Source organism: Melitaea cinxia, chromosome 16 (assembly GCF_905220565.1).
Source record: "Melitaea cinxia chromosome 16, ilMelCinx1.1, whole genome shotgun sequence".
Taxonomy (NCBI): Eukaryota; Metazoa; Arthropoda; class Insecta; order Lepidoptera; family Nymphalidae; genus Melitaea; species Melitaea cinxia.
The window spans coordinates 14,305,743-14,325,436 of NC_059409.1; the positions used below are offsets into that span (position 1 = coordinate 14,305,743).

Here is a 19,694-nt window from a genome sequence, read left to right on the forward strand (position 1 = left end):
AACATTTGACACTATTTGATTGCCGCCATAGGGCGTAGGTATACTCATGCAAAATAATTTCGAATTTTAAGAGTACCTACAGGTGTTCCAAAGAATAAATAAGTTTCAGAGTGCTTAGAATGAAAATGAATACATTATACTGATCACGCAAGTAGTATTATGATTAGGATAAAATGGTAAGGATAGGTAGTAGATGTCATATTAATTCATTCTAGTAAGTATATATTATAATATTGATTACTTATATGGTTTTAAACTAATTACTTAGGTACTATTATTGTCATTATATTTCTTAAGTTTTTACAAGAAAAAATAGCAAAAAGTGTTCAAATATCACCCGTTTAATAAATATTGTAGCCACTTTTAAATATACTTGAAACGTGTAAAAAAATTCTACAAAACTAATAAAATAATATAAAAAGCGTAGGTACTTACCTACTAATAAAATAAAAAGCCTGCGATAAGAGTTTTGTATTACTTACCAGCCCGAATATCTCTGAGAGAGATGATGAGAGTAAGTATTTACTAGCTGTGCCCGCGACTTCGTCCACGAGGAATAGTAACTTTGGAGGTATAGTGACGTTCAGGACTTATTTATTTATTTTAAAACTTCTGTCATCAAACATACAAACGAACTCTTCAGCTTTATAATATTAGTATAGATTGTACGCCAAAACATTCACTTATATGTAAAGAATAGTGATTGGCACTAATTCTTTACATATATTTTATTCACGCGTCGCGTCTGTACAAGTAGGTAATATTTAGTGTGTGTTTGTACGCCGCACGCGGCATTGTTTGATTTGCGGCGGCATCCTTTTCATAGAGCCGGCACGTGGCGAGGCGGCGCGGTAGAAAGCAAGGAAATGTACTATAAATAAAGGAATTATTTTAATTCCAGTCATTTCCAATTGAGCTGTGCTTCGAGTCTAACTTAATAATTGTTTTTACTAATTCTCGTTGTTTTCTAAAAACGTATCACGTGTACAATTTAATATGAGTGACGAAGATTCAAATTATTCTAGTCCGAGTAACGAGAGTTTGAGTCACAGATCTAAAAGACCCAAAAGCAAATTTGAGGAGTTTTTCGAAATAATTCATGCATCCCAAACTGCCTTCTGTAAATTGTGCCAACATAAAAAGATTGAAATAAAAATGAAAAACAGAAACACTTCAGGCTTAAGGAAACATCTAATATCTTTCCACAAAAAGGAATCAGAAATATTTCTTCCTGTTAAACCAAAATTAAGTGGAGATATCACAAGCTTTTTAGTAACCGCTGGAGGAAGTGGACAGGTAAGAATATTTTTTTAACAGTTAAAAGAATTTTAACTCTGCGTAGCTATTCATGCGATACTTTCAAAAACGCCATTAACTTACGTAAGTATTTTTGAGTTAGTGGTGTTTTCATCTAGGGGTGCGACATATTAAGTATGTAATTATCGTCTTAAATATTTTTTATAAACACCCATATTTTCATTTAATCGGCCAGTAACAACTAAGTACTTTATTTTGGTAAATTACAGTACAGTGCAACCTTAATATAACAAATATCAATTTAACGATTTTCTCGATTTAACAACAACAAACCTCCTCCTCTTATACGCTCAAACCTAGTATGTTTTAAATAATAACACAAGATTTATTGTTTTGTTTCAGTCGGAAAACAGCAGTGACAACATCACGACAGCTACAGTTGATTGGGTGGTGAAAAAATATCTTCCCTTCTCATTTTTCGATGACGAAGCTACACAAGTATATTTTCGATGTATTTGCCCTAATATGGTGTTTCCTAAAAGGTCTACACTTAGAAGAAAAGTCAAAGAGCGATTTGAAGAGCTCCAATTGAATCTCAAGGAACGACTTCAACAATTATCATCTAAAATGTCTTTTACCATTGATGGGTGGACGTCAATTGCTGGTAGGAGTTACTACGGGGTTACTATTCATTATATAGACAACGAATGGAAGTATCAATCTGTAGTTCTTGATTTTATACCATCACGCGGTCGACATACTGGGGAAGATATTGCAACGATTTTCCATGAATGTTTATTGGAATATGGCATAATTGATAAAATACAAGGTATCACGGTCGACAACGCAACTGCAAATACCAAATTTATGTATGAACTGGGCAAACAGCTGCCGCCACACTTTGATTCAGACAATCAACATTTCCGGTGCTTTGCTCACATTTTAAACCTTGGTGTACAAGATTTATTAAAGACCTTAGCATTACACTGTGAGTCTGACACTAACGCGCAAGATCAGCAGTACGAAGACTATGCAGACGAAACTGAGGATGAGGAAGATGAAGAATCTGCACCAAATATTGCTGACTCGCGTACATCTGTAACAAAGTTACGCAGTATTTCCAGTAAAATAAAAAGAAGTGAGATAGTGAAGAAGAAGTTTCAGTCTGCTTGTGAAGCAGCTGGCGTGCCATCAAATCTAAATGCCATTCTTGACTGTCCAACGAGATGGAATTCCACACATGATATGATTGGATTTGGTTTAAAAGTGAGAGCGGGCATTGACATATTGTGCAGTTCTGTCACCGAATTAAATGATTTTCAAATCACAGCTAATGAATGGCAGGTACTCGAAAAATTACATAAATTTCTAATAAACTTTAAACTTTTAAGTACAAAACTTGGTGGAGACAAATATGTTACATTACCGCTAGTCATTGTATCATTCAATCTCTTGCTAGATAAAATTGAATCCATGGTAAAACAGTTAGATGAGAAACCTAATCGATCTGAAGTGGATGAAAGGCTCATTCTAGCTTTCCAAGCAGCTCGAGACAAAATGCTTAAACATTACAAGAAGAGCAACTGGATTTATTGTACTTCTTTAATTTTAGACCCAAGGCATAAGGCTCAGACTTTTGACCTGACAATGTGGGGGAAGCAACTTAAAACAGAAAGTCTGCGCAAGTTCAATGAACTTTATGAAGAATATAAAAGTCTACACTCACTGAACAAATCTCTGGAATTACCAGAAAAAGAAAATAAAGTATGTGATGAAGATGAAGACGTAATAGACTTTGATAAACTCTATGAATGTCCCTCGACGTCATCTGGATCTTGTCTTCAAGGCTTAGTGATAGACGAGTTGGAGGAGTACCTGAGAAAACCTAGAACTGCCAGCTCGGAAGACATTTTAGATTGGTGGAGGACGCATGAGACAGAGTATCCGATTTTATCGAAAATGGCCCGTGATTTTCTCTCAATACCTGCAACTTCAGTACCTGCTGAGAGGTTATTTTCTAAAGCATCATTAGTAATTAGAAAACATAGAAATAGGTTAAGTGATGAGTCAGCCAGATGGTTACTTTGTATTAATTCTTGGTCAAAAAAATTGATATAAAGTATCATAACCTAATGATAAAGCTGTTGATTTGTGTTGTATTTTATTTTTTATTCAAATAAATGATAAATCGTAAAACTCTTTTATTAAATTTCTTATAAGTTGAGGGTTCAATCTCTTTCTAGACAGATAAGTATTGTTCTTTAAAATACAGTCAAGTTATTGTAATTAATTTGTTTTTTTACATGTTTTAGCAAATGTAAGCTTATAAATCATAAATGTTTATTAAGAAACAGTTACTTCCATGGAAAACGACATATAGGTCAGTTGATTTTTCGAATTTCTTATCAAATCTTCAGTTATTTATTAATCTGCTTGATCTTTACTATGGCTATGTTAATTCAAGCTCACAATGTTCCAATTCTAATACGTTTTTCTAAGATTTAAAGTAAACTTTAATAAATAGTAATAGACTAATAGGTAATTGCAAGACTTGCAAGACTCTTGCTGCAAGACCAAGACCAAGACCAAGACTGGGAGCGCAAGACCAAGACCAAGACCAAGACCAGGTGTATTGGCGCAAGACCAAGACCAAGACTGGCTAAGTCTCGTCTTGTTCTTGCATTTGGGCAACACTAGTAATACACGAAGACAAAAGTCTTGGAGCAAATGAGTTCTACCTGTTTCTGACATACAGTGTTGAGACGTGGAAACTTACGAAGTGACTAGTCTACAGGCTCAAAGTCGCTTAACGTGTTAGCTTGGGGTCTCTCTCAAAGATAGGATCAGAAATGAGACTATCCGTGAGAGAATAAAATTAACCTGTACAAGAGACTATCCGTAAATATTAACCGAAATATCCTGTACAATAAGCAAGTTGAAGTGGCAGTGGACTGGTCATCTCTGTCGCAGAACCAATGGCCGTTGGAGCCAACGTATCTTGGATTGGAGACCACTTGTTGGCAAACGCAGTGTAGGATGCTCGCTTGACCGATAATCTTCGTAAGATTACCGATAAGGGCTAGATAAAAACTGCGGAGAATCGAGAAGTTTGGCGTGAACCTAGGGAGTCCTACATTCATTACATCTACATTAGTTGAAGCGAAAATCATAAAAGCCATAATCTTTTCTCAATCCAAGTTCCACTCTGATAGTTCAACTAACTTGGAACTATTTTAAGTGGATTTAAATCGCTTTTGACAATTTGAAATTTCCCGACTTTCGTTCATTTTCAATATTCGTACTCATAGTGGAATAGTTTTGCCAAAATTTTCATTTAGTAAGCGGACGGAGATGGCCTAGTTGATATGAAGCGTAGATTCAAACGCGAGATGAGCTTTCACTTTTCAACAGTTTTAACCTTACGTTTTAATTAATTAATTTAGTTTGACTAAACGAATATTTTAAATGTAATAAATATGAATGACTATGGCATTACTAAATGTTTGGTGGAATTTACTTACCATACTTTTATAGTATAATTATTAATCTAGCCGGGACGTTGCAAAAGGATCGATTATTAATTTTTTAAGATCTTCTTATGGTAATAAAGGTGTTTTCAGTCGCATTAAAGGTAGCTAGACGATAACGCCAAGGAGTACATGCCATTCTGATAAGCATATTCATCACTATGTAGAGCACGACACAGAGCAAGAAAAAGTAAATAACCACCAACCTCTTCTAAAGGTTAATTTAGCTACAATTGTCATTTTTTCAGTCATTACAGCCTATACAATCCACTGCTGGACGTAGGCCTCCACAAGTTTACGCCAAAAAGAACGTGAACTCATGTGTTTTGCCCATAGTCACCACGCTGGGCACGCGGGTTGGTGACCGCAGTACTGGCTTTGTCGCACCGAAGACGCTGCTGCCCGTCTTCGGCCTGAGTATTTCAAAGCCAGCAGTTGGATGGTTATCCCGCCATCGGTCGGCTTCTTAAGTTCCAAGGTGGTTGTGGAACCTTGTTATCCCTTAGTCGCCTCTTACGACACCCACGGGAAGAGATGGGGTGGCTAAATTCTTTAGTGCCGTAGCCACACAGCACAATTGTCGTTTATTATTTGCTATTTATTATTTGACCTTCAAATTTCCCTTCTTTTCCTTTGCAGAGAAGTATTTTACCCAACAGAGGGAAATTTACAAATTGCTTAATTTCAGTCGGGTTCAAATTGTATTTCCACGGAAATTCGCTCTTGTTGTTGTCATCATACCTTCTGACATATTACATATAAGTGAAAAAAAAATTAAGATTATTTTGTCTTTCCAGTATCAGACATCGGGCACAACATAATTCAAGATGCGTTCCTCATCGCTGTCGAAGAACAGGCAAGACAGCGCTTGCAGCGGTTGTCGGCGCTTAAACGGATCACTCCGGTTGACATGTCCAAACTCTCTGTAGAGGTGAGTACAGAGTTAGCGAATGTTAAACTAGATAAAATAAAACACGTGAGATTTTGCGGCTATTAAATTTATTTAAAGAAAAAAATATGCATTTGAGTTAGTTATCTTACATACTCTATTATTCTATTACGTATCGCTTCAGCCTGTAACATCCCACTACTGGGCATAGGCCTCTTTCCCCATGTAGGAGAAGAATAAGAGCTTAATCCACCACGCTGTTCCAATGCGGGTTGGTGGATATATTTCCTACAATGAGTAACGATCGCTATCAGATGTACATGATAACAACCGGGACCGACGGCTTAACGTGCTCTCCGAGGCACGGTGGGAAGACCCACAAGGACTGCACAAACACCCAGACCACGGCAAACACCTGTATGGCCAATACAAATGTTTGTCATGTGCCGGGATCGAACCCGCAACCGCCAGCGCAACAGGTAGATACAATCCATGGCTGTAACCGTTGCGCCAACGCGGCGTTACGTATAAATATGACCAATATCCTCTGTAGGAAGTTACAACAAGACTATCAAACAGTTAAAAAAATTACGCAAGATATGTTTAAAAACATTATGTTTTTCTTTGAAAATTACTCTAATACTTTAATCAGACTAAATTAAAATAGTCTACACACACTTTAAATAAAATCTTATATCGAGACCCTGCTTTCTGTGCCGCGGGTTGCGGGTTCGATTCCCGCCTGAGTCTGGGTGTAATATTTTGTATGAACATATTTATTATTTATTTATTATTATTTCTTTATATATATTTATAAAAAAAATATAGTAATAACAGTCGACTGTTACCTGTAACAGAAGTTTTAAGTTGCTTACCATAGGAACAGACGGTTTTATAACAAACACACGGTCGTGTGTATGTTATAAAATATTTATTTATTATTTTATTTATTTATAAGATTTTCATAAAGTAACGAATTTCGTGGAACTACCAGCCTTGCAAACATTCATTTCATGGTACATATACAATTGTACGAACGCCACTAGGTTAGTTATACCTTTTCGGGTGGCCTCAAAGCCTTTGAGCTTTAGCCTAAACTCTTCAATCTAGGTAAACGAGCACATTACGTTAGTCTTTGAGCCTGTATATTACATTTTGTACTTCACTTCTACTATTGAGAGTGATGGATGGATTCCGTAACGCTATTACGAGTATTATGCAGTGAAATGAAATTGACTCGATTTTGTTCTATGGTATTTAAACATTTAATTAATACACATTTAAAATAACACCTTTATGGCTTTATGTATAAAGATAATGTTGTTATTTGTTTCTGTAAATTTTAAAATACATAAACATTATGTTGTATTTATGATTATTATTCTCGGACTTTATTTAGTAACTTTGATAAAAAAAAAAGTTAAAGATATCTCATCTTATACACAAATTTACTAGTGAACAGATATTTATTATTTGACGTTAAGATTAAAATATTCAACGATCAACTACAATAAACTTGGTTTAAAATATCTGTCATCTGTATCTCTGACTTAACTGTTTTCACGTGTTCGCCAAACGTTCCAAAGAGCCGAAGTGCTTTCGCCTTTTAGATTTCATCAAAAAAAATGTAAATATGGTTTTTAAAATAAAAATTTTAACCTCATAATGAGTCTCGCTCCGTCGCTGGCGTAATGGGTCCTCGAAACACTTTCGTATCTCGTTCCCGACACGAAACAATTAATGTTTTGTAGTACGGACCATTTGTTAGTCTTATTTTATGTCATTCGAGTTTTATTTCGGATTAAGGTTATGTCCGTTCGTTTTAAAAATACGTTCAGTGCAGATGATTTAAGTCGTTGGACACGTGATGGGGTGGTATTATTTATATTGTGCTTATAATGAGCTTCATTTATTGAAGTATCAAATTTACACGTAGTTTAGCTAATCGACTGGATCAAAAATGACACCGTATTAAAAACATTAAGGGTGAAACACAAATCGCGTAATTCATAATTTCCTAAAATTAAAACATCGAATTTAATTCTGAAAATCAGCCCTTATTTACATTGTACTCTTTTTGATTATTCTTAATAATATGGATACAGATCAGTCTTACACATTTTTGCTAAGAATCACACTTTTTATTTTTATCTGTCCACAGAAAAGACTTACTTGTCTACAGTTGATAACATAAACCTTATTTAAGCACTTACATTATTACGATTCATTTGAAAAGCCTAATTAAATATGCTCAAAACAATTTTCGCTATCATCACTAAATAATTAACATTTGATATTGTACGTGTATTTTAGATAATAAAAAATAATCAAAAGTTAACCACAGAAGGGACGACACCTTTCCTGTCGAAATTACACAGGAAAAATCTAGTTTTCTACAGATAAATAAGTTGGATTCTATATAAATAAAACCGGCCAAGGGCGAGTCGGCCTCGCGCACCAAGTGTTCCGTACAAAATTTATTAAAAATATTTATATTATATGATGTTACTAAAAATTTATGCTTTTCACAATTTTTCCTTTATCTTCTGACGTTACTTCGTACCAAATTTTAAGATTCTGAGTCCACGAGAAGTACCCTGTAGGTTTCGATTCCCTTGCGAGTGACGAGATTTGCAATATAAACGGCTGTATCTTTTGATTGCGTTGGTTTAGAAGTTTGATTTTTTCACAGTTCCAAGAAACATATTTACATTATTTATATAATCATTTTTAATGTTTATTTTAAAAAAACTCTCACGGAGTAACAAATCCATTAACTTGGCCACTCCTTAGAGTGGTGCGGGCTTTTTTTAAGACTAGGAAATGCTTTTATGCACCCTGCAAACAGCAACGGGAATGTGGCACTCGCCGGTACGGATAGAACGTGCCAAATACCCACTAAAACCCAGCGATGCTCTCAGATTTACATTTTAGGCAAACAGAGGTGGTCTCCCTCCTCGCAAACTGATGGAGGTACTTTCCGAAGCAAACTTGCGTCAAATTGCGTCGTAGTCGTCTGAAGGTCAGCAACTAGTGCTCTTTCCGACCCAGCGATGAAGGCGGGGACGTAAGACCTACACCGTCGCTGAATATTGCAGTCTTGCCACAAGTTTTTTAAATAGAGGCTCAATACAACTAAAATGACCATAATACTTTAACGAAAACTATGAACGTTAAATATTTAAAATCGTTTTTTTTGATAAGACGACAATAGGTCATTAAAATACAGTCTTGTTCATAAATTGCATTTTTAAGATAAAATTAGAAACAAAACACACAACGTGAATGTGAAAAGGTATAAAAATATTTTAAATCTTTATTTTAAACTGAATGCTAGATACATTTTCACTGACGACTTTACTATCTTTGATATGTATGTTTTTAAAAGCTCTGGTTTTCATATAGGACTTTCTTCCCGATTTTTCTCGACAGAAACTACATTCCGAATCTGTCAGTAGTAACTTCACATCAGCTATTAGTAACAACCTAAATCTATACAAATAAATAAAATCGGAGTGTCTGTTTGTAATATTAAAATAACCGCTTTTTATTAAATGTATGTGGATGTATACACGATATAACAAGATAACATTATTTACAATTTTTGTCTGTCTGTATGTTTGACCCGGCTAATCTTTGAATGGCTGGACCGATTTTGACGGGACTTTCACTGGCAGATAGCTGATGTATTAAGAAGTGACTTAGGCTACCTTTATTTTAGAAATTAATTTCTTCTATAACTCTGCGAACTGAACAATAACTTTTTTTGTATATTCCACGCGGACGAAGTCGTGGGCACAGCTAGTAATATTATAAACTTTAGATAATGACTATTCAAAGGTGCAGTTGTTGGTGTCACTATTTGAATACATAAATTTTCGGATTTGATTTTATGGTAGCTGTATCTACTGCTGCTTGTTGTCATCGCGTTATATCTTGGCCTATGATAGTCTATGTACTATTGAATACATTTTAGTTTTTAATAGTGAATAATATTCATTATAATATTAGCATAAACATAGGATATAAGCCCATCGTCGCTTTATCCACGGTGCATTATGAAGAAACAATGAAACGTAAGGTCTAGGAATCTACAATGAAAGAGACTAAACAGTCTTTGTCAGAAATAATCTTCTGAATTGCTGTCAATATGAGTTTCTCTTATCTACTGTGTATAGCTAGCTATAGTTTTAGTTGGCGAGTCTCAAGTTTTAAAATTTAATTTTACCCCTAACTTTGTTTTGAGAGAAACTTCTTTATTGGATTAGTTTTGTAAATTTTTACACTGTCTTGAATAATGTAACGAAAAAGTTTTCATTCTATTACTTGGGTTTAAAATAATAATACTAATTAATTAAACGATTTTTATAATACATTTTAGACGGAAGCCTCATTCAAGGATAAAATATGTTCGTTTCTTTCACATTTCTTAGCTCCTTTTTACTTTACTTCATTCAGCAAGGTTTTTTGGTTACCAGTGTAGTTAAAGTTATCTTCTGGCTACTTTCATAAAAACGAACAAATTAGTAACATTATTAATGTAGAAGTTAAACATGATTATACCATATTTATGATTATCATTTCACATATATATGATGGATGTCTCGGATTCTCCAAGAAAAATATATTAGGCGAAGAGGATAAACATTATAATGAGGAATAATTAATTTTATATGATTCATACTCGGCGTTGCTAAATACACAATGTTTTTTTCCTTCTAGTTAAACAAAAGAAAACGAACGCAGCCAGAGAACAGACAAGAATTAAACGGTTACATCGCCAATTCGACAGTTTACGTCACGTCCATTAACGAAAACGGTTCTATAGAGAGTAAACCGACAATATCGTCTCCGAAGTCCCAACCGAAATCACTACAAGCAAAACCAGCACCTCTTATAGCAAACGGTATACAAACGGAAAAGAAAAAAGAGGCAGAGGTCGAAATAACGGTGGAACAAGAGAAACACGAGAAGGATTCAAGTGAAAAAAGTGTAAAAGTATTAGTTGAAAGTGAAGTGAAGGACAGTGAAGTGATAAGTGATAATAGCGAAGCATACAATGTCGCTAGGGAGCATCTAAGCAACGGTCGGTGTGAGAAACTGCTGGGCGAGCAACCGGACCACAGGATCCGGGCGACGGCGGTCGTCGAGAACAACAAATTAGGACCAGGAGAAAAGGGGTGAGTAGTAGATTGATTGTCTAATTTATTACAATTACGATTTCAATTTCGCTTTGTGTGACGTAAATTTTATATACATTTTTCATATTTATATTAATCTGTCTAGCATAAAAAATATTAAATTATTAGCAAAAAACATTAGTTTCAAATTAAATACAATATATGTATATAACCATTATATAGCAATTTTTTAGGAGCAGCGCTATTAATCTAACAAACGTCTCATGAATTAAAACAAGATGTTGTTAGCTATTTTTTAAAACTGCTCCTAAGTGAATCATTATTTTAGTATTCATAAAATTTTACTATATTTGATTTTTTTAGTCTTTACAATAAACATATTATTATTACGTATTTATAATTCATGCCAACGCTGACAATTTTTTGACTAGTTAAAAATACTTTTTAAGAAAAAAATTGTATCTATTTTGCCAAAGTTACGATATCAAATTAAGTAATTTATTTCACGATTCCGAACAAATTGGTACCAATTGTTAAATCCTTCAATTGTCTTAGAAAGTGACGAGGAAGTTTTATTTGTTCAAGGTTTCGTACTGGTCGAAATTATTAAATAGCTTTAGGGATGTTCCAAATATTTAACCGATATGTTGATTTTAATTTAATTGGTTTTATATAACTTTTTCGGTATTTATTATTTCACGAATCGCTTTTTATTCCTCACAACATCATAATTTTTCATATATATTATATATAGTATTTGCGTGATGTCTTTACTGTATTTTGAATATTTGCATAGACACTTGTGTAAGGTTTAAATTAAATTTAAGTCAAATAGATAAAAAATAGTGTGACTAAATATATCGATACTAAAACATTATTTAAATTTATTTAACTAAGCGCTACCCTACGTTTCAGCCTGTAATATCTTACTACTGGGCAAAGGCCTCTTTCCCGTGTAGGACAAGAATCAGAGCTTAATCCACCCTGCTGCTCCAATACGGGTTGGCAGATATATTCCCTACTATGAGTAACGATTGCTATCAGTTGTACATGATAACAACCGGGACAGACTGCTTAACGTGCTCTCCGAGGCACGGTGGGGAGACCCATAAGGACTGCACAAACACCCAGACCACGGCAAACACCTGTATGGCCAATACAAATGTTTGTGATGTGCGGGGATCGAACCCGCAACCGCCAGCGCAACAGGTACAATCCATAGCTGTAACCGTTGCGTCAACGCTGCGTCTGATTTAACTGCTACAAATAAAGTTATTTTAATATGAAAAAAAAGTCGAGTACGTAAATTCGACACTTCACTACAGTTCAATTTATTCAGGCCATTTAACCTTAGTTCGGAACAGCTGTTCAAATTAATCAGTAAAAACTACGTACTTCATTTTTAAATACTGTTTATTTAACACAGTAGCCAGTAAGAATAAATTATGAATCTATAATTGAATTAATATCGTTTAAACGGCTTTAAGAATTACAAACAAGACAAAAATCTAGGTTAAAAGTAGTTTTTTGAACTTAGAAAACAATTTATTTATTGTTATTTATTTATACTTTATTGTACACCACAACTACATTTTAAATAATAAACACATTTAAAAAACATTTACAGACTGTGAAGTGCAATGGGCGGACTTATGGCTATTTAGCCATTTCTTCCAGACAACAGAATTTATTAGGGAACTACCTTAAAATCACGATATTACAACATGATTATAAGGGCTTATTTTATAAGGATCTTATAAACTTATGAATAGCGAAGAGCTTTATTATCTGTGAAATATGTGTCTGTTACTTAGGGGCCATTTATAAATTACGTCACACCTCAAGGGAGATAGGGGCCACGAAGTGTAACATTGTAGGACGAGGGTGCGGAGGGATCCAAATTTTCTGACACCACATTTCGAAATAAAATAATCTACCTAATTGTTAGTGTTATAATAATTTCATTTTTCACGCCTGTGTTGAATTGATGTTTTTATTAAAAATTATGTGGTGTCATGGGACACCAGCAGGCCTAGCATGCGCGCCACGACAAAATTTTGTCTACCCCTTTTCTCGTATTATCTCTCTATGTCTACAGTAGCTAACATGCGTGCACGCGATTAAAAAAAAAAAAAAAACAATGCGTGATAGAATTACAATTATCTAATGTGCGACAAGATATAAAGCGCAACACGAGCATATTGTTTTACATATATAATTAAATTCATTTACTTACGCCGTTTTATTTTCCATATTAGATTTTTTAAATTAGATATACACTTTTTATCTTAGCCAAAAGGCCGAGAACATTGTTAAATAAAACATGTGTCACTCGTTTGAAATTGGTCAATAACCTTGTAAATTCAACTTGACGACATAAGAAATAAGAATGATATTCAGTTGTGATTATGGTTGATAATGTTTCTCTACTCGACAAGGCGAAGTCTTCGGAAGAGAATTTTGTCTCTCGTAGTGCGCATGTTAGGGTAATCGAGAAAATACTCGATGTAGACATTATCTCTCTCTCTCGTCAAGAGATATCTCGTTGTATGCATGCTAGGCCGGCTGGTAAGAACGAAGTTCCTTCGGATAGTATAGAAACAACACAATTTGAAAAAAAAAATGTTGAATTTTATATATATTTTCTAGTTCTTGTTTTTTTTTTTTTAATTTTGTTGATTGCTTTTTAATTAAGTACTTACATAAAAGTTTTTAGGAAATTTAGTATTTTAAAAAATAACAAATACCGTAAAATAAAATAAATCAAACAAAATAATAATAATTCAAACTATTAAGTGAGATAAAAAACATATGTCTTTATTTATTTTTGACGACACTATAAAATTACATAAATAATTTAAAAAAAAGTTTGTGCCTTTGAAAAAGTTACTCAGAGTGATAAGCATTTCAAGTGACTGAAATAAACAAATAATTTGCGTTATGCATCTTAATAGTAATTCATATCTTCATAACCACGCGGACGTAGTCACGGGCAACAGTTAGTGTATTATAAAACAAAGTCCCCAAAAGCGTATGTGATCGATTCCCTCAAAATGTACTGAACGGATTTTCATGCGGTTTCACCAATGGAGAGAGGGCTTCAAGAGGAAGGTTTACGGAACGGCTAAGTCGATTTTGATGAGAGTTTCACTGGAAGTTTGCCGGGAAAACTTTGTGATAAACTGATTTCAACGCGGGCGAAGCCGCGGGCACACCTCGTATATATATATAGTATAGCGAGCCGCATACAGTGCACGGAGCATTGCTTGATACAAATTCAAGGTTAATGCTGAATAAAATTGTCTATAATATAAAATATTGAGGAAAGAAAGACGTGTAATTTTTTGTGTATTTTTTTATTACTAATCTTAAAACGATTACTAAACGTTACATGACGTCGTCATAGCCTTGTCATTATAAAGTAATCAACCACGGAATGGAATTCCTTAAGGTTAAAAACAAAGTGATACTTAAATGTGTTTAAAATATACTGCCTTCTCTAATAACATAGGTTTTTACTAAAACATAAATAATAAACAAGAGATGGTCCTATCACTAATGATAAGTAGCGGCTTCTTCTAGATGATCTTGAAGTTGAGCTCGTTATAAAGATAAAGAAGTTGTACTTGAAGAAGGGTTGATGGTGTCAGATTCCAACAGTCTTTTAGATCAAAACCGAAGAGTAAATGTTCTGTAGCTGGTCCTCTTCTCCGAACTATAGAGCATAATCTACCACGCTGCGTTATGACAGGTTGGTGGCTTTCTGATTTGATATGAAACTACATAATATATTGGAATGGAAGGAATGTTAGATCTCTTCGAAGACTTAGGATACCTCTTTGAAGGTTTAGGTTTTAAGTTTGCCTATTTTAAAATTATCTACACTAGAATTTGAACGCATATTCTTTTAAATTGCGACCAAGGTCCGCTGGCCAGTTATTTTGTAATATAAAATGTTATTATTAAATTCTGAATTATATTTGTCGATATTAATTACACATTTGCGATACCTTAATTGTAGGTAAAATATTTGAAATATTTTGTTGATAGAATTAGGTAAGAATAAATAATAAATAGATAATTACTAATACGATACATAAAAATAAATTAGTAGGTATATAAAAATCAGTCAGTTTCTATGTCAATACTGCAGTTACCACTTATTTTGTACTGTTCAAATGCAATATTGTTTGTATAAAAAAATATCCAGATTGACACTATAATAATACCTACTTATTATACATAGGTACATGGTATGAAATATAATAATTACTTATTGAAGCAAGCATAGTAGTCATAAATAAATAAAATAAATTATTATTATCATCTTCAGTCTATCGCAGTCCACTGCTGACAAAGGCCTCCACAAGCCCGCGCCAAAAAATGGCGTGAACTCATGTCTGTTGCCCATAGTCACGACGCTGGGCAGGCGGGTTGGTAACCGCACCGGGCTGGCTTTATCGCATCGAAGACGCTGCTGCCCTTCTTCGAACTGGATATTTCAAAGTCAGCAGTTGGATGGTTATCCTGCCATCGGTCGGCTTTATAAGTTTCAAGGTGGTGGTGGAACTGTGTTATCCCTTAGTCGCCTCTTACAACACCCACGGGAAGAGAGGAAGTGGCTATATTCTTAACTGCCGTAACCACATAGCAAATTTATGATTATAACAATGTCTATATTATTCATTTTAAAATTACAAGTAATTTAACAAAAAGGTTTGACATCAATCAACTTTTAAAATTTGTATAAATTTGTTAGTTCAACTTAATTGCAACATTTTCAATGCAGGCGTTATTTAAATAAGCTTAAAGCCAGTGTCATAGATTATACACTTATATGTACACTGGTACATTATAAACTGGTTTGTATTTGCTTTCAATATAAGGAAAAAGGATGATGGACGATGTATTGTAGGTATCGTGTGCAGCTGCAATTTCGTGAAACAAGTTTTTAATTACATTTAACCTACTTCAAGGTTGTCATCTATTCATAAAATTAATTGTATCAGACTTTCGATTTTTATTGGTAGACTGTTACTATTATTAGAAAGGTGATAAAAATGACAGTATGTTTTATGTGTAACTCGAGGTTATCGTGTACATATAAACGTTAAGGTAAACGTCAACAAGTTTTACGATCACCGTTCAGCCTGAATTTACACTGCTGCGCATAGGCCTCTATGTAAACGATCACTATCATTTATTTAGGATAAGAACCGGGACCGGAGGCTTAATGAGCTCTCTGAGGCACGGTGGGCAGTCCCACAAAGATAGACGTCCAAACCGAAAAGGAATATTCGTACAAATACAAACAGCCATCCCGAGCGGGAATCAAACGCGCAAACCGCCGGTGCCGGCACACACATCACAACACAAGAGCGTCAACCAACAGCAGAGCATTTCTTTATGTATGTTAAACTTATCGAGCAATATCATTTGAGGATATTTAATTTTTAATAATTAAGTATAGATTAAAATCTAAAACTTGTCTTGACAATGAAAGGGGATTCAACTGTTGATGTTTGTATAATTATCTGTTTCTTACAAGATATTAAGATAACCTTTTCTTATTCTTCACTTTTTCCGTAAGATATACCTATCTATTCGCAATCTGTGTATCCAGAAGTGGTAATTTATTTGTTAAAAAGAAACAGTCGTGTAGCGTGTTTTAACTCTTACTGATAAATCCTATCAGTAACTTAGCGAGCAGTTAAGTAATGTTTCCATAATGAAAAATAATTAGTTTTTGTGCGTGTTATGATCTCAGAGTATGCTCTAAAGGCGTGGGTTCAACAATTACGGTGGCCGACCGCGAAACACAGTTACGCATGTTTTCTAAGTGCGACAAAAACCCGGTTATTTTTCCTGTCTAGAAGTGACTCTCACGTCTCAGTACACTGGAGTTTTTGTGTCCTTGTGAGAGTAATGTGTAATAATAACTTGTTTTTGTTTTTAAACATTTTGAGACTTTTTAAAACAAGGCTGAAAATGTTAGTCCCATAATGCCTTAATCACAATCGAAATTCAACTATATGCCTATTCTATTCTTAATTTCTATTTTAATCTAAAACTATTAATTATCTTGGCTGCTTCTGGCATTGTCGTCGTCGTAATAATAAATATTTTCCTATTTATTAAGGTAATGTTCCCCAATTCATTTTTTGTTCGTAAAATGAAAAATATTACTAGAATCATAATAAAATAGATTACTTTTCTCGAAAGTACTTGTGTCATATTTAACTAGCTGTTGCCCGTAACTTTGTTAGCCTAGAGGGCCTAGACATCTAACCCACTGAAACTGTATTAGACGGGGCATTCGTAAAATACGTCACGCGTCAGCGGTAAATACATCCATCCATCCAAACATGCATATTGACAATGCGTCAACATAATAATTGTGTACGTCAATTGATGATGATGATGGAATGATGAGACAACAAGACAAGCATCAGCTTCCGATTAAACAAGAATCATCAAAATCGATATAACCAGTAAAAATTTATGAGACATAAGTAATACAACGCAAGTAAATATCCATTATTAGACATAGCTCGAAAAGTAATCGTGAGATCACCGATTAAATCATCGAAATCGGTCTGCTCATGGCAAACATTTGTTTATAGAATCACTACAAATGCTTAAAATATAATAACATAAAAATAATATTTGTGTTTGCTGGCAAACGATAAAAACCGACTTCAATTACATCGACAAGTAATACAACGTAGGTAGACAAAAAAATAGTCAAGTCAATACGCATTATCAAAGATTATTCCAAAAGTTGTAATAAGATCTCGATGAAATTTAAATGTGACCACATGATAAACATCGGATTTCGACTAAATTAAAAATCATCAAAATCGGCACAACCAGTAAAAAGTCATGTGGATTTTCAAGGGTTTTCTTCTTTCTTCCCGTTGATCTCTCTGGGATTCCATCATCAGATCCTGGTTTCCTTTCCTTCACGGTACCACACCTGGGATATTTCCTTTCTAACAAAAAAAGAACTATCAAAATCGGTTCATAAACGACGAAGTTATCCCCTAACATACATACACACATACGTGTGTGTGTGTGTATATGGTCAAATTGAGTAACCTCCTCCTTTTTCGAAGTAGGTTAAATAATAGCAAAATAGCTATTTTATGTAAGTATGTAAAGTAATTGATGATGATTTATTGCTGGCTGAATTGTTTCACATAAATTATAATTTCGTCATTAACATGAATAATAAAATGAGTGACATCATTTGGTTTGACGTTCGCTTCACCGTGTTCGATCCATTTGATTTAGTTATTTACGTTATTATTATATTTACTTATATTTAAGCCGTTAATTTGTACTAATATTATTATTGACGACGCGTTGGCGAAGCGGTCATAGCACTGGCTGTTGCGCTAGCGATCGCGGCTGCGATTCCCGCTCACGACAGACATTTGTATTCGCCATATAGATGTTTGTCGTGGCCTGGGCTTTGTGCTTGTATATTATGTGTGTTTCCGGACCCCCGACACAGGAGAAAATCTTACTGAGCGCCGTCAAGTGTGAAGCGTTTATTTGCGGAAAGATTTGATTACTATTTGCTTATGACAAATGAACTAACAACTACATTTTTTTTAAATTGATAGTATGTATATGTTGTATCATAGACAACACAATGCTTTATTGTTGGGGGTTTTATTTAGCTTGAACAGTTTAGTTACTTTTATTTATACATACTTAGATTTCGATACCCAGAACGTGTCAACGGGACTTTATTAGTTTATTACAAAGACCCCCGACTTTTGTCCGGTTATACGTCTTTACAATCGTTATAAAAACTCATATAAAACTTTCACAGAATACCTTCGTATTACTATGTCCTTTGTAATGACCTTAAATTATTTGTACTGTTAACATTATAGGTATTGTTTTTCAGATTTTTCTTAATAACTTACTAAGTATAAACGAGCAAATGAAATAACCTTAAACTGATAATAATCATAGTTATCTTAGCTATTATGTATTCTTATCGTAGATGTGACATACCAACAATCGTCGGAGCGTGACCTCAGCATTGTACGTGAAGATATTGCTGGCTCCGCGAGCATCACGCTGAGCCGCTGGCTCTGTCAGTCCGTAACCGTACCCTGGACGCACTTGTCGTTATTTGAATTATTTAAAAATAATCCCTATAGTGTATCCGAAGCGGGGTTGTTACCTGTCCCCCACCTGTGCGCCGGCGCACCGGACCCGTTTATCATCCGTCTCTCTTGCGCATCGCTCGCTCATCAGTTCAGAATTTTTGTATCCACTACGAGTGTGGTTGTGTCGCGTGTTAGTGATTATAAAATAAAAAATAAAAGTGAATTAAAATATAACAGTTTACGTGTTCAGTGTTCAGTGTTGTGGTATGTGAATAAATCACGTTTATAGAGGATGCATTACAAATTGTTTAAACGGTAACGTAAAATTGTAAATTTTCAAACTGTTTTAATATTTAAACGTAGGTACGTTACAATAACAAGAATCGTGTATCGTTATTGCTTAATTTACATTTTTATTGCAAGTATTTTTACGTTTATAAATGATTTGTCGATGTGTGTGACTTTTTGCTGTAACCGCTCTTAGAAAATTGTTGTTGTGTAGTTGTACGAGTATACCGTACGCGTGTGTAGGAAGATCTATTTGATTATGAGATGAGACATAGTTTTATTGATTGTAGTAGTTCATATACTCTATATATGTGCGATAATCGCATCGTCTGTCACGACGCTAATTCCGTTGCTCGAGGAACAGGTCGTGGTTGGGAAAACGAACGATGGGAGAGGCCGCGGGCTATTGTTAGCGTTAAGATGCCTACTAGCAACCTTACATTTTTTAACCGACTTCCAAAAAAGG

General features: G+C 34.4%; 1 protein-coding gene across 1 annotated transcript in view; it reads left to right on the forward strand.

Annotated features, from left to right (window-relative positions):
- Positions 1 to 19,694, forward strand: part of LOC123660970 — a 178,959-nt gene that overhangs the window by 29,744 nt on the left and 129,521 nt on the right. The window contains exons 4-5 of the mRNA XM_045595987.1: positions 5,582 to 5,715; positions 10,396 to 10,853. Of these exons, the coding sequence (XP_045451943.1) occupies positions 5,582 to 5,715; positions 10,396 to 10,853 (592 nt within the window). The remainder of the gene's footprint in view (positions 1 to 5,581; positions 5,716 to 10,395; positions 10,854 to 19,694) is intronic.